This window comes from Ovis aries, chromosome 23 (assembly GCF_016772045.2).
Source record: "Ovis aries strain OAR_USU_Benz2616 breed Rambouillet chromosome 23, ARS-UI_Ramb_v3.0, whole genome shotgun sequence".
NCBI classification, from domain to species: Eukaryota; Metazoa; Chordata; class Mammalia; order Artiodactyla; family Bovidae; genus Ovis; species Ovis aries.
This window is the reverse complement of record NC_056076.1, coordinates 37,841,137-37,864,044: the sequence shown is the minus strand read 5'-3', so window position 1 is coordinate 37,864,044 and position 22,908 is coordinate 37,841,137. Positions and strand designations below refer to the sequence as shown.

Sequence of the window (22,908 nt, the reverse complement as noted above, 5' to 3'; positions counted from 1 at the left end):
TAAAATAGAAAATAGCAGTCTATTTAAGGGTTGAAGCAAAAGTTGTTTGCTAGTAGCTATTTTTTTCCTCCTGGGAAATGCCATGTAGACTGATATCTTCCATGAGCCTTAACATAAATATTTCTGGAGTGAAGTTTGCTGGATTTTCTTCTCTAGGGAATACATGCCTACTTTTCACTTCAAATAAAAAGATTTTAAACTTGACCAAAAAAAATGTAGCAAGTTTAGAAGGATTCAGTCCTTATTTAGAATTTTTTTAAAAGATTTGAAAAATTGATTACAACTGATTTTACATGTAAAAAATTTAGGATGTGCACAAAAGCATTAATGATGGAAGGGGTGGCTTTCATAAAACTATTACTTCATCCAGGGTTGTTAGTATGGCTGATAGGCTCCAGTCAGTGGACAGATTTCTAAAGAAAGATAATGCAATCTGAAGTCTCCCCTCTCTATGCTAAGCAAACCCATCTTTGATTTTCAGTAGGACTGTTAGCTCAAAAAAACAATGCAAACTGCTACACTGCTGACTGACTTTCTTCTTTAATACAGGAAGACTAGGAGGCTTTATATTCTTAATGGAATTTTTCTGGTTTGACACCATATCTTTTTGAACCATTTGTGAGATTTGAAAGGGCTTGTTATATGGCAATATAAGCATCCTCCAGATCAGTCCTAGGACTTTCATTCTCATCTCTCTCTCTCTCTCTCTCTTTTTTTTTTTTTTTTTTTTTTTGGCATTGTATACCATCTATATGCTGGTGAGTCCCAAATGTAGGTCTCCATCCTGGACCTTTACCCTGTATTCCTGAGTCACATGTCCAACATCCCACCTTCTCTCTCCACTTGGGTGTCTAGCAGGTATCTCAAATGTAGAATGTCTCAAACCAGGTTCCTGCTTCCATCCCAAACTGCTGTTTTCTTACAGTCCTGCTCATCTCAGTTCACAGCAGCTTTAATCTTCCAGTTACTCAGGCAAAGTCCTTGGAGCTGTCACTTAGGCAAAGTCCTTGGAGCTGTCACTCACTTCTCTCTCTCTTTCATACCCTATTCCAGAACTTTCAGCAAATACTTTTGATTCTACCTACAAAATATGCAGAGTTGGATCCCTTCTCACACTTCACTGCTACCACTATAATCTTTAGCCTGGACTATCGCAGTGGCCTTTGTATTAATTTGCTAGGGCTGCCGTAACAAAGCACTAGAGACCAGGTGGTTTAAACAACAGAAACTTATCTTCTCACAATTCCAGAGGTTAGAAATCTGAGATCAAAGAGTCAGCTAGGTTGGTCTTTTCTGAGGCCTCTCTCCCTGGCTTGCAGATAGTCCATCTTCTCGCGTCTTCCCTCTGCATATGTACATATCTGTGTCCTGATTTCCTCTTCTTATAACGATGGCAATCATGTCTTATTGGATTAGAACCTATCCTAAGAACCTCAATTTAACTTCATTTTTTCTGTAAAGATCCTATCTCTAAATCCAGTCACGAGGTTAGGACTTCAAATACGGATTTGGGGAGATACAACTCAGTTCACGGCAGCCTTCTCACTGGCCTCCTGGCTTTCACTCTTGTCTCTCAACAGTTTATTCTCAGACTCAGTAAGAGTGTTTCTCAGCTCAGAACCTTCCAATGATTCCTTACTCCTTTCAGAATAAAAGTTGAAGTCCTTACACTAGCGGTGGGACACTACCCTCCTGCCGCCCCACTCCCTGACACCATCTTCTGTACCTCTCCCTGCACCTGTTCACTGCTCACAGCCTCCCTGGCCTACTTGCCTTTCCCGGAGTACAGTGCAACAGGCAGGCTCACAGCCCCCCAGTGCCTGTGCAGTGGTCTCCATCCAGAATGCTTCTCCCGTCCCAGACAGTCTCAGGCTCAGGTGTCACCTTCATGTTCAGTCATCACCATTATCCCTGATGATACTTTTTAAATGGCATCCCATTCCACGTTCCTGTTTTATTTTTCTCTATAGCATTAAGCAGGTTCTAATATACTTTACACTTTATTTTCTCTATTTGTCTATCACTTGCAATAGAATATAAGATTCTATATAGGGTTATTGGAGCAGGAATTTTGTTGTTTTGTTCATCTATCTCCTGGGCAGGAATAGTACCAGGCTCACTGTAGGTGTTCAGTAATTATTTGCTGAATAAAAACCACATTGGCTGGACACAGACTCTCCACTATTACACAATCTCTCAGGTAAAGTCCCCATCAGAAGGAAATGCCAGAAAATTTGAAATATATATCATTAAAGCGGGCTTCCAGGTGGTACAGTGATAAAGAATCTGCCTGCCAGTGTAGGAGAAGCAGGAAACTCGGGTTTGATCCCTGGGTCGGGAAGATCTCCTGGAGAAGAAAATGACAACCCACTCCGGTGTTCTTGCCTGGGAAATCTTATGGACAGAGGAGCTTGGTGGGCTACAGTTCAAGGGGTTGCAGAGAGTTGGACATGACAGCACATTACGTGTATCCGCATATATCCATTAAAATAGCACAAGAGGGAAAGTTTGTAAAGATCTCCAGGTATTTAAAAAGAAGGCAGCACAATGATAGAAGGGGGTACATCAGGGCTGTGAAGCAGGGAGTTAATTGAGTAAACAGCTAAACTAACCTTCACATCATTTTCCACTTACTTTTTGGAAGAAATAAAAGGGTAGTAATTTTCACCTACTGATTTAGATGCCTTGTTCTGGAGAGTTAGTTCCTTAAGAGTTCACCTCAAACCTGCTGCTTTCTCACAGCTTGCCTGGATCCCTGGGGGCACATGATGTCTCTGCCGTTTTATCAGAAACTTCACCAGCACTATGACCGCAGCTACCGCAACAGGGACCTCAGCACCACCATGAGCCAGTACCAGCAGGAGAAGAAAAGCTCAGCCATCTACACCCATGGCTCCACCGCCTACAGCAGCCGCTCATCCGCGGCCCACCGTCAGGAGTCAGCGGCCGTCAGCCAGGCGTCCGCCGCATCCTACCAGCATCAGGCCTCCCGGGCCTCCGAGTTTGCCCTCTCGTCTGCAGTCAGTCACAAGGCGGCGTCAGCCTATGACTATGGCTACTCCCACGGGTATGTGAAAGCAGCTTTACAAACATGGGGCAAAGCTGTGCTCTCTGAATACCCCGCCCCCACCTTACGCCCCAGGTTACATTTTCATTTCTTCGTGAGTCTGGCTGCCCTACCTTTAAACCAGGTGTGGAGCAAGGTCAAACCATGTGTTTGGAAGGCCTGGGATTTATGTCTTGGATTCCCCTTTCCCTTGCTTGCCTGAGTTTCACAAAGAGCTTCGCAGTTGCCCTGGGGTGTCTTGCTTGAATTGCCAACTGCGATATTGCTAGAAGCAGAGAAGTTTTGCCACAGGTTGTGTTCAACATTCAACAGCAGCAAAGTTGAGAAATCACATTTCCGACCCTCACAGCAGGTTTCCTGGCCCTCACAGCTTTCAACTTAGATGAGAACAGGATTTAAAATTCACAGACCACAGGAACCCAAACTGCAGCAGAGATGTGTTCTATTCTTTCTGTATCTGAAAGCCAGCATCAAAATTCCAAGTTGTTATTCAAGCAGCAAATATTTTCTTTAGCCAGAGCATTTTATAAAAACATTGCCCTATTTCAGTCAGCTTAACAATACCAGGAACAAACCTATATTCTGACAGAATTAGATTTATCAACCCGTTGCCATGAGGGAGACCCCACACCAGAGGAAATGAGAGACTTTCACAGACTGACAGGCTTCGAAAATAAGCTTATGGCTGCCCAGGGGGAGAATAGGGGGAAGAGTCAGGGAATTTGGGATGGACATGTACACACTGCTATATTTAAAACAGAAAACCAACAAGGTTCTACTGTATAACACATGGAACTCGACTCAATGTTATGTGGCAGCCTGGGTGGGAAGGAGGTTAGGGGGAGAATAAATACATGTATATGTATGGCTGAGTCCCTTCGCTGTTCACACAAAACTATCACAACAATGTTAATCAGCTATACCCCAAAACAAATTTAAGAGTTTAAAAAAAGAAAAGAAAAAGAGGGCTTCAGTAGTCTAGGACGAGTGGGATTTAGATGCAGGTCTGGTCTAAAAAGTGAATCAGTGTCCTGTTGCTTTGGAAACAGTCGAGTTGAGATAAATGAGGACTGTTGTATCTAGAAATCTCTTAGGAGCCCAGCACATGGGCTGAGAACTGAATCTGCTTCTGAGGTCTTCCATGCAAAGAAGCAATAGCTCATTCTTCCTAAAAAAATTTCAAACAACAAACCTGCTTATAATCTTTGATATTGGAGAAGAAAGTTTCTTGGTGAGTCTGTGGTCACGCAGAGGAGGTTGTCAGAACCCTCTACTGCAGCAGTGTCACCAGGAGAAGTGTTTCCTATGAACCCTGAGGTTGGCTTCTCTGTGTCTTGTTCCAGCCTGATGAATGCTGGCTGGATCCGTACTTTCTCAGTCCAAGCCAGTTTTTATTTCCTTAGTATCCCAAGCAAAATGTGTCATGGAGATTAAAAAACACTTGCAAGATTCATGTGATTTTATTAAATGTCTATCTATAGTCCACAGAAAGGATTGTTGAACTTCCAAACGTACGAATTCCTAGGCTGTGTGGTCAGTTACCAGCTGCTGCCTCAGATCTCGTCTGTCTGGCATATATTGCATTATTTGTTATAAACAGATATTATTTTAAGTCTTATATAATTTATGTCCACAAAATATCTGTCAGGGTAGCTGGGAGAGGTGTTTACTTCTAGGAATTAGAAAAGTGATTGAAGAAATAATACAGTGGTTTGTATGTACAGAAGTAAGGACTGGTTCTGAAGGCAGAAACTCCTGTATCCCTGTGGGTTAATCAGCACCTGATGTACAGCTGTGCTTTTGTGGGTGCGGTGCTGACCTCCTGGGAGCTTCTGCAAGTCTGGTACCAAGGTCTCTAGAGTTTACCTGGAATGTGTGACAGCAATATTCTGAAATTCCACTTAAAATGGAGTAGGATCGTTTTCCAATCCCACTTTCATGGGTTATGTGCGCCATGGGATATTCATAAGGACCTCGAATTGGCTGCAAATATGGAAATATTGTCAGGGAGGAGGTGAATTCATTTCTTTTGGCCATTGTTTCAAATGACCTGCTTTCCAAATGAAATAGGAATGGGCACCGTGCTATGTGATAGTACCGCATGCTCTTCTGAAGAATGTCACATACATATGTTTAAGGATCTCACTTAGGAAAGCAGCTGTCTTGTAATAGAGAGGATTATGTTTTAAATATCCATTTTCCTGGTCCATCTGTGCTGAATCTATAGAAAATGTAGAAAACGGGTGTTTTCATTACTGTATAATTGTAAACTAACTCATGTATACTTATTTCATTCCCCCAATGCTGTAGAGTCTATAGAGTTTTATGAATTTGTTAAAGAGAGTTTTATTTCTTAAATTCTATTCCTAAATTCTTCTTTTAACCATATATGCACCATTCATATTTATTTACAATCTGATAAATCGTATCAAACATTAGTAATTGAACCTTTGAGCATCTTTGTATTTTATCCAGAAAACATTTGCTCTATTTTGTCTTTGGAACACTTAGCCATTTTAGTTATAAACAACCTCAGATAATAAACTTTTTGTAGGAAGTGGAACTGTAATTATTTCTATGGTCAACCTCACATCTTGTTCCTTCTTGCTATTTAAGTATTTATGTAGGTAGATAGGTATTTATTAATGGCTTGGTATGTTTGAACAACTCCACTTATTAGCAGAAATGTGGACCTAAAAAGAAGAAAGGGAAGATGCCAATATTTTTTCCTTTGTGTAATGCAGTGTAAAAGAAAAGAAAGGGAACCTAATCATGGGGTATTTTAGCTTTTCTTTTTTTAGACCTAGAGCTAACAGGTGCAGATAATATTCTTTGAGCATTTCAAAATCTTTATAATTCTTTCAGGTTGTATTTTTTATTTTTCAAAATGGAGCAACTTTTCCCTGCTAAATGAAATCTTTCTCTTGGGGCTGTGAAGAATGTTGTTGATTAAAGCTGGTGTGGAGTTGGAAATGCAGCGCTGTGGAATGTATTTGAACACTGGGACTGATCCATTTTTAGCCTCTGCTTTGTAGTTAGATGTCCTGGTAGTAAAGTGGAAACTATGGAGATTTATATGTGCCCACAGCTTGGCTGACCTCAGTTAAATCTTAAGAACAATGGCTTGTTCAGTGTCACTGTGGTTTTAGCTCAGATCGGTTACCAACTGCATTCTGAGCCAAGAGTTGTAAAATAAATTCTGGAAGGCTTATTCTGAATGCCTTTGTTCTTAGTCACAGTGAGGAAAAAACTAAATTAAAGAAAGTGATTCAGGAAAACAAAAATGATACAGGACTATTGTTTTATGTTAATAATTCACAAATACTATTAGAGATTAAAGGAGAAATGGTACTCATGACCACTTTGCAACCATTATGCAAGGGTTCTTAGCCTCTGTCTGTGAATAGGTTTCAACAGAGTTTTGGATGATCTGAAATTATATGTAAAATTAGGTCCAGATGAGATTTTTTTTTTTTTTTTTTTGCTGAGAGTGACCCTAGCTTTCATCATATTGTCAGAGAACTCTGTGACTCAACAAAGGTCACCACCACTGCACTAGAAAATCTACATATAAATATCAGCCCAGTGTGTGAGCTGATGATCCCTTCCTAGGGCCAATATTATAGGGAATTAGGATGAAATAAGGCAGGTATTTACAGGGAATGTGTTATATGGAAACCAGCGTTTTCAAAATCCTCTCTTTTGAATAAGATGGGAAGAAAAAAGAACTATTTTGTTATGGTTGATAAGTAAGAATGAATAACTTTCAGAGGACAACACAGCATATTTCTTGGATGATGAGTCTCTCAACCCTCTGAGGTTATGGTAGACACTATTGTCTGATTCTAAGCAGATTAAAATCCAGCCCTTACAGTGCTTCCCTGGTGGCTCAGTCAGAAAAGAATCTGCCTGCAATGCAGGAGACCAGGGTTCAATCCCTGGGTTGGGAAGATCCCCTGGAGAAGGAAATGGTAACCCGCTTCAGTATTCTTGACTGAGAAATTTCATGGACAGAGAAACCTGGTAGGCTACAGTCCATGGGATCGCAAAGAGTCAGACACAACTTAGCAACTAAATCAAGAGATATTAAAATATAGCCTCTTCTCTAAAGAAAGATCTAACTATCATATATAAGAAAAAGGCACCATAGTTCCTGGGTAGAAAATGTAGCATTCTGGGATTTGTCTTCCAGAATTTAAGTACTAAGAAAATGATGAGCCATATTACCTTCTATATGGTAGGAAAAGGTCTGGGGAAAATCCAAGGAAAACAGAAAGCCAGTTATTCTTTTATCCCCCTAGAAATGGGCCGGTTTGTTGTCAGTCTTACTTCTTTAAAAGGCAACTGGTCTGTCTTTTGAATCCCTCAAACAAACCCTGAGGCCAAAGAGGGTAGCATTTAGTGTGCACCTATTTTCTATTCTCACTGCTGTAAATCTGTGGCTTGTTTGCGAAGAGAGAACTAGAAGTAGCACTCCTGGCAATATCAGTTTTTCATACAATTGGCAGGTTGTCATAGCTCCATAGAACTGTGGAATGCTAAAGCAGGAAGAGACTAAAAGCTCATCTAATTCAAGCCCTTCCTTCCACAGATAACGAGGCCCAGAAAGACAGGCTTCGACTCTCTGCCTCTTTTGTTTTGTTCGACATTGAAAATACTACCCAACAGTCTCTTTTGCAGGCTAAAAACAAGTTTAGAGGATATAGATACCCCAAAATGGCATTAATCTTTTGTAGGCAGGTGAATCAGGCTGTGAGAAGGAAGACATGTCCCCTTAAGGAGTAGGAATAGAGTGAGTAGCCAAAGGTGGAGGAAGGGCCGTGCAGTCACCTCCCAGCGCCCAGAGGTGAAACAGTACCTCTGTTCACTGCTGGCTGAGCAGTGGGTGTAACTGAGCCTCCCCGCGGAGATCCCCCAGCTCTGAGAGCCCAAGGGAACCAGTGGTGCAGACTTGACCTTTTCCACACCAGCCTTTCTGGGTGAAACAGGAGCAAGCAAGAGCACCTCAGATGAGGACCCAGTTAATAGTTGATAAGTGCTCAGTGCTCAGTTCCTCAGTCATGTCCGAGTCTTTGCAACTCCATGGACTGTCCAGGCTGCTCGGTCCATGGGATTTTCCAGGCAGGAATACTGGGTTGCCTTGCCCTCCTCCAGGAAATCTTCCCAACCCAAGGATCTAACCCAGATCTCTCTCATTGCAGGTGAGTTCTTTACCGTCTGAGCCATCAGGGAAGCCCATATACCGCAGTGTCAAGTTGTAAATATATAGAGAGAGGCAGTTTTACAGGAAAAATGGTAGAATAATAAAAATGAGTTCAGCTCTATTGTGGCCACTCAGTAAAGTCTAGTGGCAATGTATAGATAAGTCAGAAATGAAAATGGAGCTTCTGTTTTCAAGCTTTTGCAAACACCTCTGTGTCATGCTGGGATGACCTACCCATCTTTCAATGTCCAGCTCTTCCACAAAGGCTTCCCTGATAGACCCAGACAGAAATTGTCTTCAAGCCTGTAAATTCAATTTTTGTTTGCTCTGCTCTTTCTGCTTATCTGCCTGCCTGCCTTCTGTCCTTCCATCCTTTTTCCTTTGATTGACGTAATACAATGCATCAGGCTGGTAGCATTTGCAGCCCTACTAGACAGTAAAGGTCTCAGAAAACAAGTCTTTAATTTAATATGTAATCTTCATATCCCCCTCCCACACCAGCATCAACCATAGAATTGTGCACACAGAGGATAAAAAGTAAGTTTTCTGTTGAATAAATGAAATGATTATGGAAAGTTAAGGCTTTCTGTTTGAAATCTACCTTCTCTTGCACCTTTTAAAATGTCAGCTTGTCTGTGTACTAAGTTTATATTTAATGTTACAAGAAACAACTTAACTCTTTTCCGAAGCAATTATATCATTTTACATTCCCATACCAAGGTACAGGGATTCCAGCTTATCCACATTAGTTATTTTCTATTTCTTGGAAGGAAAGTTATGACCAACCTAGATAGCATATTCAAAAGCAGAGACATTATCTTGCCAACAAAGGTCCGTCTAGTCAAGGCTATGGTTTTTCCAGTAGTCATGTGTGGATGTGAGTTGGACTGTGAAGAAAGCTGGGCACCGAAAAATTGATGCTTTTGAAGTGTGGTGTTGGAGAAGACTCTTGAGAGTCCCTTGGACTGCAAGGAGATCCAACCAGTCCATTCTAAAGGAGATCGGTCCTGGGTGTTCTTTGGAAGGAGTGATGCTAAAGCTGAAACTCCAGTACTTGGGCCACCTCATGCGAAGAGTTGACTCATTGGAAAAGACCCTGATGCTGGGAGGGATTGGGGGCAGGAGGAGAAGGGGACAACAGAGGATGAGATGGCTGGATGGTATCACCGACTCAATGGACGTGAGTTTGAGTGAACTCCGGGAGATGGTGATGGACAAGGAGGCCTGGCGTGCTGCAGTTCATGGGGTCACAAAGAGTTGGACATGACTGAGTGACTGAACTGATCATTTTTTACAGACTGTCTTTTAGGTATGTGGTGGAGTATCACTGTAGTTTTAGCTTGCACTTACTTAATAGCTAATGATGTTGACCATCTTTTTAATGTGTTTGGTAGCCATTTGTGTACTTCTTTGGTGAAATGCTTGTTCAAATCTTTTGCCTGTTTTTAAATTGGATTTTTTTCTGCTTATTATTGAGTTGTCAGAGTTATTTAAATATTTTGTATATAATTCCTTTCTTAGATGTATGTTTGGAAATATTTTCTGTCATTCTGTGCCTTGTCTTTTCATTCTTTCAACAGTGTCCTTCAGATACCAGAACGTTTTGATGAAGTTTGATTTGTCACTTTTTTCCTTTTTTAGTTATGCTATTGGTGGTATATCTAAGCATAATTTGGCTTATTCAACATCATTTTTGTTGTTGTTGAGTCGCTAAGTCATATTTGACTCTTTGTGACCCCTGGACTACAGCGCATCAGACTTCCCTGTCCTTCATGATCTCCTGGAGTTTGCTCAAACTCAAGTCCTTTGAGTTGATGATGCCATCCAACTGTCTCATCCTCTGTCGCCCCCTTCACCTCCCGCCCTCAATCTTTCCCAGCATCAAAGTCTTTTCCAATCAGTCAGCTCTTTGCATCAGGTAGCCAGAGTATTGGAGCTTCATAGAGTTTCTCTAAGAGTTTTATAATTTTAGCTTTACATTTAGAAATATCCATTTTAAATTATTTTTTTTTGTATGTGATGTGAAGTTCTAAATCCATCCCTTCACATATACATAGACTGTTGTCACAGCACCATTTGTGGAAAAAACTATCCTTTCCCCCTTAAATCATTTAGCTCCTTTATCAAAAATATATTGACCATGTATGGCTGAGTCCCCTCACTGTTCACCTGAAACTATCATGTTGTTAATCGACTATATCCCAATACAAAATAAAAAGTTTTAAAATAATAATAAAGAAAAAGAGCTTTGGAAAGACAAAAACTCAATTGACTGTAAATAGGTTTATTTACAGATCCTCAATTCTGTTGCATTGATCTGTGTGCCTGTCCTTAGGCCAGTACCACACTTTCTTAACTACTGTTGCTTTATAAAAAGTTTTGAAATTGGTGGATGTAAGTTCTCAAACTGAGTTCATCTTTCACAAAAAAATTTTTGCCTACATAGTTCCTTCATATTCCCATATAAATTTTAAGATCACCTTGTCAATTTCTACAAAGAGAAAAGTCTTCTGGCAATTTAATAAAAATTATGTAGAAAGCATAAATCAATTTTGAAAAATATGCCATTTTAACAATGCTGACTCTTTCAATCCATGAACATGGATATTTATTTATTTAGATCTTTGTTTTACTTATCATATAATGTTTTATAATCTGCAATGTAAAGTCTTGTACTTCTATGTTAAAATTTTTCCTAAATATTTTATTCTTTTTGATATAATTGTGAGTGGAGTTGTCTTAATTTTATTTTTTTCATTGTTCACTGCTAGCAAACAGAGGTGTAATTGATTTTTGTGCTTTGATTCTGTATCATGTGACCTTGCTGAACTCATTTATTAGCATTAGTCTGTGTGTGTGTGTGTATTCCTTGGCATTTTCTATATACACAGTTGTATCATCTGTAACTAAAGTTAGAGTTGCTTTCCAATTTTTCAGGTTAACTGATTGCCTCGACTATTCTTCACTGTGCTGTAAATGTCAGTACAATATTGAATAGAAGTCGCAACAGCAAGTATCATAGCCTTGTTCCCCATCTTAGGAAGAAAGGATTTAGTTTTTTTACTATTAGATATGATACTAGTTACAGATTTTTCATAGATGGCCTTTATCAGATTGAGGAAATTCCCTTCTATTCTTATTTAGTTGAGAATTTTTTAACATGCAAGAAAGCTGAATTTTGTCAAAATTTTTTTTGCACCTCTTGAGATGATAATGTGGTTTTTGTTCTTTATTCTATTAATATGGTATATTATACTAATTGATTTTCAGATATTAAATCAACCTTGCATCCCTAGGCTAAATTCTGCTTGGTTTTATATATTGCTGGATTCAGTTTACTGATATTTGTGAAGGATTTTTGTGCCTATGTGTATGAGGGATATTGGTTTGTAGTTTTTTAAAAAATTATAATGTCTTTGGCTTTGATATCAGGTTAATACTGGCCTTATGGAAAAAGTTGGGAAGTATTTCCTTCTCTTCTGTTTTTTAAAAAATATGGAAATGATTGGGTTGTTTCTTCCTTAAATAGGTCATGTAATTTGTCAATGAAAGCATTTAGGCCTAGGCTATCCATTGTGCATGGATTTTTAAAAATATGTATTTATTTATTTATTTGGCTATGTTGGGTCTTAGTTGTGGTACATGGGCTCTCTAGTATATGGGATTAGTTGCTCCACAGCATGTGGGATCTTAGTTCCCTGACCAGGGATGGAATCTGGGCCCCTTGCATTGCAAGGCAGATTCTTAACCCATGGACCATCAGGGAAGTCCTTGTGCATAGATAAATTACTAATTCAGTTTCCTTATTTGTTATTGATCTGTTATGATTTTTAATTTCCTCTTGAGTTAGTTTTGGTTATTTAAATCTTTATGGGAATTTTTCCATTTCATTTAAGTCATCTAATTTTTTGGCATAAATGCATTTATCATGTTTCCTTGTGATATATGAAAGATTTGCTTTAGCATTTCTTGTAAGGCAGGTCTGCTAGCAATGAATTCTCTCTTTGTCAATGTCTTTACTTTGTTTTCAGTTTTGAGTAGTGGTTTTGCTGGATATAAAACTCTTGATTTAGTTTTTCCCCCAGCACTTAAATATGTCATACGAATGTCCTCTGGGATATATAGTTTCTGATGTGAAATCAGTTATTAATACCTTGTTCCCTTGTATGTGATGAATCATTTTACTCTTGCTATTTTCTAGTTTTCTCTCTGGCTTTGGCTTTCAACAGTTTGACTATGATATGTCTACATGTGTATCTCTTTGGGAGTATCATACTTGGGTTTGTTGAGCATCTTGGATTCACAGAGTACTATTTTTGCACAAATTTGGGGAATTTTAAGGAAGCAACAGTTAGAACTGGACATGGAACAACAGACTGGTTCCAAATAGGAAAAGGAGTACGTCAAGGCTGTGTATTTTCACCCTGCTTATTTAACTTATATGCAGAGTACATCATGAGAAACACGGGTGGAAGAAACACAAGCTGGAATCAAGATTGCCGGGAGAAATACCAATAACCTCAGATATGCAGATGACACCACCCTTATGCAGAAAGTGAAGAGGAACTAAAAAGCCTCTTGATGAAAGTGAAAGAGGAGAGTGAAAAAGTTGGCTTAAAGCTCAACATTCAGAAAACGAAGATCATGGCATCCGGTCCCATCACTTCATGGGAAATAGATGGGGAAACAGTGGAAACAGTGTCAGACTTTATTTTGGGGGGCTCCAAAATCACTGCAGATGGTGATTGCAGCCATGAAATTAAAAGACGCTTACTCCTTGGAAGGAAAGTTATGACCAACCTAGATAGTATATTCAAAAACAGAGACATTACTTTGTCAACAAAGGTCCGTCTAGTCAAGGCTATGGTTTTCCCAGAGGTCATGTATGGATGTGAGAGTTGGACTGTGAAGAAAGCTGAGTGCTGAGGAAGTGATGCTTTTGAAGTGTGGTGTTGGAGAAGACTCTTGAGAGTCCCTTGGACTGCAAGGAGATCTAACCAGTCCATTCTAAAGGAGATCGGTCCTGCGCGTTCTTTGGAAGGAATGATGCTAAAGCTGAAACTCCAATACTTTGGCCACCTCATGTGAAGAGTTGACTCATTGGAAAAGACTCTGATGCTGGGAGGGATTGGGGGCAGGAGGAGAAGGGGATGACAGAGGATGAGACGGCTGGATGGCATCACCGACTCGATGGACAGGAGTTTGGGTGAACTCCGGGAGTTGGTGATGGACAGGGAGGCCTGGCGTGCTGCAATTCATGGGGCCGCAAAGAATCGGACACGACTGAGCGACTGAACTGAACTGAAGCCATTATTTCTTCAAATAACTTTTCCTGCCCTTTCTCTCTTCCTCCTCTTTCTGGTACTAACATTACTCACATAGTGGTATATTTGATGTTGTCTGACAACCTATTTTTTCTTCATTCTTTTTCTGTTTGTTTTTTTCTTTCAATTATATAGCTTCTATCTTCAGCCTACCTGATTATTTTATTCTTTTATATAAAATCTTTTGGGTCCCTTTAATAACTTTTTCATTTAAGTTATTGTACTTTTAAACTCCAGAATATCCATTTGACCTTATTTTACAATTCCTATCTTTTTGTTGACATTCTTTCTTTTTGAGTCATTATTATACTTCCCTTTAATTATTTAAACATGGTTTCCTTAATTAGCCTTTGAATATAGTTCCTGATTTTTGAACATATTTCTAATTACTGTTTTGACGTCTTTGCTAAATCCAATATCAGGGTGCACTTAGAGACAATTTTTATTTACTGCTTTTTTTCTTCTAGCGTGCATCACCTTCTCCTATTTCTTCTCATATCTCAATTATTTTGTTGTTGAAAATAGCACATAATAGATAACATATTGTAATAATTCTGGATTCTGAATTTTCCCCACATGTGTTGCTGCTGTGTTTTGTTTAATTACCTGCCTAAACACATTTATAGACTCTGTTTACCCAGCACTGTTACTGCTGATGTCTTTGTTTAGTGTTTTAAAAAATTATTGTTCTTATTTTTAAGCCTGAATCCATAGGGATCACTTGGTATTTGCATAGATTAATGACCAGTCTATGAATGGTCAGACATCTGTTCTCAAACATCTCAAGACAGTAAAGCTTCCATCCTCTGGCAATAGATCTGTGTGTCTGGGTGTGTGTGTTGGGGAGCATATTTGAAGTCCAGGTCATTTAAAAATGTGTATGCCCTGGATTTGTTTGCCTCTAGACTCCCTTGTCTCTTCTCTGCACACACAGGCTTACAGTCAGCCAGTCTTACGTGGATAACCTGAGTCCTTTCCAGTTTTTTCTAGTCAAGCACATGGAGAGAGCTTATGAAGGCCCCCATGGTGGTCTTATTTTTCAGATCTTCCCGTTATATCTCTGAGTGATCTGCCCATCTGCTGCTTGTTCCAACCATGACTGTATCCTAAGACTGACTGAGCTGCTGGTCTTCCCTTGTTTGTTTGATACTTAGATGGCTAGTGTTACTCACAGTGTTGCTGGTTGTGGAGTTTTATCATGCTCTGCTCCAAATCAGCCCCTCTGACAGTGAATATTAAGAGTTTCTCACCTTTTCCCACCTTAGTAGAACTACTTTATAGATTGAGCTGGGGCTGGGTGGGAAAGAACTAGACAAGCATGTCACACAGACTCCCACTATTCAGACTTGAAGCTCAGTATCTTTTCATGAATAGTCACGTGTCAGTGTAGTATGTCCTGTACTTGATTTTCAGAGGCCTGAGTGGGTTGGTTTTGACAGTTGTATCCAGTTTTATCACTGCTTTTTTGGAGAGAGGAACTGCTGAACTATTCACTCCACCATACTGGAAGTCCCACCTCTGCACTGGTCATTCTTACTAGTTCCTCAGCTGATTCTGATGTGAAGTCAGGGTTGAGAATCACAGAGATAGGGTATGGTTACAGGAGGTTGAATCTTGATTTCACCTCATTCAATAAACACTTACTGAACACTATCAGGCACTGGACACAGTGCTGAGGATATAAATCTAACTTTTAGGCCATCCCTCTCCTTGAATAGTCACAGGAATGGAACAGAGAAGGAAATCAATAACGTACTGTAATCATGAGCATATGTGGGTGGGTGGTGCTGGGTTTGGGAGTAGTGTCAGCAAAAGACAAAGCCTATAGCTCATCATTTTTTTCTAGAACATGCTGATAAGTTGTCATACTTTTTTCAGAAAGTAATATAGCCATTAAGTAGATCCATACTTAACATAAGCAGGCATAGTTACTCATCCTGAGGAACTAGGACAATTTTTCACAATTACATGAAATTACAATGATTATAAATATGACTTTGAAGAACTAGCATTTGACTTCATGTAAAGTTTAATGAGTTTCTTAACGCTTTATTTCTAATTGGACTGTGATGATTTCATAACCTGTATGTTTTGTGCTGTGCTTACTCACTCAGTTGCATTCGACTTTTTGTGAGATGTGAATAAATTCAGAAATAGCTTATCAACATCAGAGTCATTATGGGCAGTGTGACATGTTGTTGTGGTTTCTGAAGTGGGGAGTCCATGAAGGCAAGCCAAGGAAGTGTAGGAAGATATATTAGCACTTCTGTATTTAAAAAGATTAAATTTGGCCCTGAACATTTTTCTGTTATTTCATAAAGTGAGAATATTTATTCAGCAGTATATGTATAAAATTTATAAATAGACAGATATATAGGTGACAAGATCAAACATGTTTGGATTGAGAAGACTCAGACACGAAGTTGAAGGCCACTGGTATAGAGGAAAGAACATTAACACACATGGGTGCTGGTCCTAGTTCACCTACCAACTTGCTGGGTGAAACTGGGCAAGTTACAAAGACACTCTAGGTCTTCTACATCTATAAAGCAAGGAGGGTTGTATAAATGTCACTGAGAGCTCTTCCAGTCCAGTGATTCTATAGTAGTTTTGTTCTTGCTTTTCCTGTCAAGAATAATTATGAAGTTATATGAGCAGAAGATTATGTTGTTGTTATTCAGTATTTGAACTGGATGAAGTGCAAGTTTATTTCTGAGTCCCTGGAACATTTCTAGAGAGATATTTCTCCTGGGCTACATCCCTTCTCTATGGCACTGCTGGTCATAGATGTGATGATGTCAAACAAACCATGATATATCCTTAAATTCTACTAACTTTAGGCATATTAACAGAGGACATAACGCAATTAGTAGTAGAGTACAGGTAGATGTACCTAGACACAGTTATGTGTGGGTGCACCTGCACACACAAATCAATCCTTACCTATAGTTTCAAAACCTACCTGAGTTTCAGGGGCTTCCCAGGTGGCTCAGTGGTAAAGAATCCACCTGTCAATGCAGGAGACATGGGTTTGATCCCTGGGTCAGGAAGATCCCCTGGAGAAGGCAATGACAACCCCCTGGAGTATTCTTGCCTGGGAAGTCCCATGGACAGAGGAGCCTGGAGGGCTACAGTTCATAGGGTCGCAGAGTCAGACACGACTTGGCAACTAAACACAATAGCTTATTTTCACTGCCTTCATAAATTGAAATTCAGAAAGAATCAAGATTTAAGACACAAAGAACATTAAATATAGTTTTAATAGTTAAAAGACCACGTTGATTCATGCATACAAAACTTCAAGTGTCTACTCAGAAACTGGCTTTTGAGACAGGATTATTTTCAAAATTTAGATGCAACTAAAAGCCCAAGAGGTTAGCAAGCCTTTATTTAGCTCTTTGATGTAAACTTCAAAGAAATTCAAATTTAAAAAAGAAATTTAAATTTTACATTTTCTATTGAACTCCTTTAAAGACGTTATTTGACTTTAAAATTTGATAGAGTAAGATGTTAGGTTTCCGTGTTCTTGGGAAAGAACAATTGATGGCTTTTCTTCACATAATTAGTTACACAATTATTGCATAGTCAGTTTCTTAAAACTTCATTGAGTTTTAAACTCAATCAGATGAAGATGTCTTCTCAGACATCTTTGATAAATGACTTAACATTACCAAATACTCTGTTAGCACAGTATTTTAACATTTAATCCTAAACACACTCTTCTTGTTAGCTTGAAGAAACTTTAGAGAGCATAGTAAATGTTTGATATCTTCCAAGTACTTTGGATTTTCTAAATAATAGTATATAATATATAAAATCACAGTCCTTTTATGAAGTCTTTTGTTCCAAATGAAATATGACATAAAAACTAATGATAGTCCCATAAATCTTTACTATAAAGTTCAACTATTAAAAATTGTCTGCTATGATTTACCTGTGAGAATAGAATAATCACATTCTGGCACATTGTATGTAACAAATGCTTCATTTGAAAGATTTATCTTAAAGGGAAAAATGACTGAAGAAAAGGAACAACAATACAACAAAAAGAATGACAAATCATGACTTTTATTAAAGGATAATTGATTTACAGAATTTTGTTGTTTTCTGTCAAACATCAGCATGAATCAACCATAGTAATACATATGGCCTCTTTTAATATAAGCAAACATTGAAAATATTCCCATGAGGATATGAGTGTAGACAGTAGAATGAAAATAAATAGTAAAAAGAGCAAAAATAGAGAAATGAGAAAAATTAGAAAATGCAAATGTTCTATAAATAGAAAAAAAGAAGCTCAAACTCCATAATTAATTTTACTTTGTATAGTAATGGAATTAAAAGAGTGATGGAAAATACCACTTTAAACTTAGACCTGTATTAGCACAGCCTGTACTTTGTAACTCACTAAGGGTTTAGAATGCAATCATTTTGCTGTTGCTTGGAACAGCCACCCAGGAACAAATTTCACTAACCCTTCCAACTGGTAACCAATCCACAAGCTTGAATTCAAGGTTCTAACCTTTAGTGTTAATGCTGATCATAGAACAAGAGCTACATATTCACCCTGGGGGAGGGGCGGTTCGTTGGGGAGGAAGAGGTCTGTCATTTCCGTGCTACCCCTCCACTCCGGGAATTAAAGCCAGTAGCCCACCATATACTCCCAGGTCCAGAATCACTGTACTCCCAGGGCATTCTAGAAGCCCAAGAGTTCTGTGTTGCTTGCTTAGCAGAGGATAAGTTTATTTGCATTATTGTGTATCCATTTTGTACTATGTACATGCACTGTCTTCTTTTGATCTAAGTAATTCCTGCTTTTCCTAATGTTTTTTAAAGATTGAGAAACAATCAAGGTTTGGACTTTGGAAGGTTTTTTCTGTTTTAACCAGGCAGCTTGGTTTTTCCATGCCACATTCACATGCTTCATTTTCTTTTCAAATTTTCTCGACACTAGGGACCTTTTTTAAAATATGTATTTCTTATTTTTAATTGGAGGGTAATTGCTTTTCAATATTGTGATGGTTTCTGCCGTACATCAACATGAGTCAGCCATAGGTATATATCCCCTCCCTCTTGAACCTCCCTCCTACCTCCTTCCCCACCCCAGCCCTCGAGGTTGTCACAGAGCACTAGCCTTGGGTTCCCTGCACCATACAGCAAACTCCCCTGGCTATCCGTTCCACATATGGTGACGTGTATGTTTCAATGCTATTCTCTCAAATCATCCCACCCTCTCCTTTCCCCTCTGTGTCCAAAATTCTGTCCTTTATGTGCGTGTCCTTTGCTGTTGTGTGCATAGGATCATCCCTACCATCTTTCCAAATTCCATATATTAGAGATCTTTTTAATATTGATTTTCAATTTCAGAATTAATTCAAGTCTATAGAAAAATTGCAAAGGTCATACAGAGAGTTTCTGTACGATTTCTTATTGTGACTTTCTGTCATTGCAATGGAGATGAGAGACCTTTAACCTGAGTCCATGGACTGACTTCAGACAGTCCACAAACTCCTGGAATTTATGCCAAATTCTGCATTTGAATGAAAATGCACTTCATTTCATCCAAGAACTATATAGATTAAGATTGTACTTTTAATGTCATCAATCCTTTTCTCTAGGTGCAATCTCAGTTGTCTTGTTTCCCACTCTAACGCATTTTTTGCTTTATTAGAACAATAGCTGACTCCAAGCATCACAGGCACCAGTGTGCATGGGTGGATTTTTGTGTGTACTACAGCATCATCAAAAGGTTCTTTATCAAATTTGTAATTTTCCGAGTAACTTGATGCTGTGTATTCATCTAAAATATATTAATTCTGTTGTTTAATGAGCTCAATGTTCTTTCAAATGGAGTTTGCTACATTATACAAAAACCTGAAGTTCAACCTCAAGGTCCTGCTTCAGAATTGCCTGGGCTCTCAATACAGAAAATTTGCTTTATTTTTGTTTATTAATCCTCTGAAAGCGTTTGGATGCACAATGTATCCAAACTATTCATGTCGGCTGCCTACATTTCCAACATAAACTTAACAGCAAAGATTATTCAGAAACATTACCCAAAGCACAGCTGCTTTCCCCTGAAACTTTAATGAGAAAAAGCCATGAAATTACCACAGACCTATTTTTCTTATGTCTGGATAGAGTGCGTTATGTGAGGTCATTTTCACTCTATTTTAGTTCTAAAGATAGAAGATAATTATAACATTAGCCATCTAGGAGTCTATGCAACACTCCTAAATTTAAAACTTCTAAACATTTTTTAAATTATTGACTAACATTAGGGTGTTTTTTGTCAGACTTACAGATTCCAGTCTGATGTTAGATTATTCATCCAAGTTGAGCCCCCAAACAAAGAGAGCCAAGAAGAGCCTTCTCTCTGGAGAGGAGAAAGAAAATCTGCCAAGTGACTACATGGTGCCTATTTTCTCAGGACGGTACGTATGGATTCTCTCCCTGGATCTGATTTTTAGAAAGTGGAGAGAGATGTCCCTGGTGGAACTATTTAAAATTAAGACCCCATGCTCCCAATGCAGAGGACATGGGTTTGATCCCTGGTCAAGGGACTAAATCTCACATGCTGAAATTAAGAGTTTGCATGCCACAGTGAAGATCAGGGATCCTGCATACCGCAAGTAAGACCCAGTGCAGACAAGTTAATTAATTAATTAATTTTAAAAAGAAGTGGGGAATAAATGTTTTCAGGTAGTAATAATAACATCAGCTATCATTTACTGAGCATTTACTTTGTGCTGGTTGAGAAAAGTCTGAGAACCTCGGAACTGTGCATAGTGGGAGATGTGATCATTGTGAAAATGTTTGCCATTACATAGGATGGCTGTATGACAACAGAGATTATGATTAGAGACTTATTTCTAATTATGTAACTAGTTGAAACTAGAAGCAGAGTATTGGATGCTAGTGATTGGACACTATACAGTTGCTATAGTTAGGGCACAAAGAAAGGTTAAAACTATAAAATATTGGGTGAACTAAAAGAAAAAAATCAAATGATACATTTAGGTAAACTGGTTGCCAGTGTGGTTTTAATTATTATTCATTAAGAAGTAAAAAAATCCTTAGATAACATAGACTAACTAAAAGCATTGCAGGCATAGCTTGAATGCCTGGCTTATATTTATTAAATATAAAATAGATTACTATTTATTTTGAGATAAAATTCAAACAAAATAATCACTAAGTCACAAGTCTGTGTAATGCCAAATTTCTGTTTATAATATAAACAGTTTTGAATGATAATATATACAAAGAAATCTCGAACAGAGACTTGTCTAAGACACCAAATTAAAGTTTAACAGAGACTTTCTGAGCCTTCCCTGTTTATTTTCCTTTGAATGGACATTATTCACAAAGCTAATGTGATGTTCAAAACAAGGTTGCCCTCTCTGGGCAAAAGCTATCAGGAAAATCAGTAGGCAATAACTCATGATTTTTGGTGACCTACTTCTGTTTCCCTGCATTTTCTCTTCCCATCGATTTTGATGATTCCTTTCCCAATTGTTTCAGAGGCTGATGTCATAATTGCTGCAAACCTACTTAGGAAAGGGATAAACAATATTCTATTTTTAGCCTTTATTTTCTATCTTTGATTTTTTATATCTGATTTTTCAAATGGAACTTTATAGACAAACAGGCTTATATTGTGAAGTATGCATGCCCAGACTCAGCTTCTTCATAGTTGGTTTAATCACACCATATTCCTTTTAGGAGATGACTAGATTGGAGGAGAAAAATATTTAATTTTGTGCTTTAAAAAAAATCGTTTAAAAGCCATGTCAGCTTAGCATTAACCTATATGGCATGACTCTCCACATGTGTGGGCACAAAATGAATCTTCTCACTCTCTCCAGCTTCTTCCTGCCCTTTTCTCACCAAACCATTTTGTTCCTTCCAGACCAGTGTCAAGAATTATTTACAGAATAAGCTGTGATAGATGAAAGTTTGAATAAAAAATTTATATTCTAGGTTTTATTTCCAGTTCTTCATTTTTTATATGGAGCCATCTCCTATATTCTATTACTATGAAGATAACACTTCATAATGATGTTCATTAACATCTAAGAGAATGGGAAAGTAATGAACATTTGTTGAGTACCTGTTGTTTGCTGGAAATCATTGTAAGTGCATTATATATAAACAATCCTTCTAAGTCCTCCATTCAGCCCTGGAGTGGTATTAGTATGTCAGTTTTTTGCACAAGGAAATCAAGGCACTTGTAATGGTTGAGTTGAGAGTCTCCCTAGGACTGGAAAATGCAAATATAGTACATTTTTGGAGAATACGATTTCTTCTGGATGGCACTTGAAAATTCCACTTCTTACAGTCTAGGTAGGGCTTCCCAGGTGACACTAGTGGTAAAGATCCCGGCTGTCAATGCAGGAGACATAAAAGACATGGGTTAGATCCCTGGTTGGGAAGATCCTCTGACGGAGGGCACAGCAACCCACTCGGGTGTTCTTGCCTGGACAGAGGAGCCTGGTGGGCTATAGTCCATAGGGTTGCAGAGAGTCAAAGAAGACTGAAGTGACTTGGCACACATGCACCGTGTAAGTAGAGCTAACTTTATGTCATCAACAGGTTTTAAATTGAGATAGAGGATTGCTTTTGATGTTAGCATCATATTCTTGCTCTTATACCCAGATTATAGCAGGGTTATCGCTGACATGCACATATGCACTTACTTAAAGGCAAATGTCCTTGCTGTTCTGGGTCACAAATATATTTTTAAGTGTACTTGAGTTTTCCTAATTGCAGTTGCCACCCTCTTCCCCACCCCCAACCTCCATGTCCTGTGGCGTGTGGGATCTTCCTGGATCAGCGGTCAAACCCATGTCCCCTGCATTGGCAGGCTGATTCTTATCCACTGTACCACCAGGGAAGTCCCGCATAACCTTTATTATTTTGGAAAGGAAACTGCTAGGCATAAGGATCACACATACATTTATAGCTTATTTGTGTGTGCAGCAGCTCTGGGTAATGCATTCTGTCATCTGAGTTACAGAATCCAGATAAAGCACACTAGTCATAAATCAGGATCCCAGTCACACAACTGTCTGTCATTTTACAACGCTGTCTTCTCTAGAAGGAAGTCATAAATTAATATTTTATTACAGACTAAACTGTATTTATACACACTAAGGAAACCAAAGAAATTATATTGGGCAAGTTATCTTACTTCTCTGTCTTGTTACCATATGTCTAAAGTAGAAAGGATACAGTTTACTTCAAAGGGTTGTTGTAGGGGAAAATGAGATAATTTATGCAAACAGCATTTGGTAGAGCACCCTGGCCACAAC

General features: G+C 38.6%; 1 protein-coding gene across 2 annotated transcripts in view; it reads left to right on the top strand.

Annotated features, from left to right (window-relative positions):
• Positions 1 to 22,908, top strand: part of MYOM1 (myomesin 1) — a 117,010-nt gene that overhangs the window by 1,438 nt on the left and 92,664 nt on the right. For both annotated transcript variants that reach the window (XM_015103648.4, XM_015103647.4), the window contains exons 2-3: positions 2,743 to 3,067; positions 19,891 to 20,028. In XM_015103648.4, coding sequence (XP_014959134.3) covers positions 2,766 to 3,067; positions 19,891 to 20,028 — 440 coding nt within the window. In that variant the 5' untranslated portion in view covers positions 2,743 to 2,765. The remainder of the gene's footprint in view (positions 1 to 2,742; positions 3,068 to 19,890; positions 20,029 to 22,908) is intronic.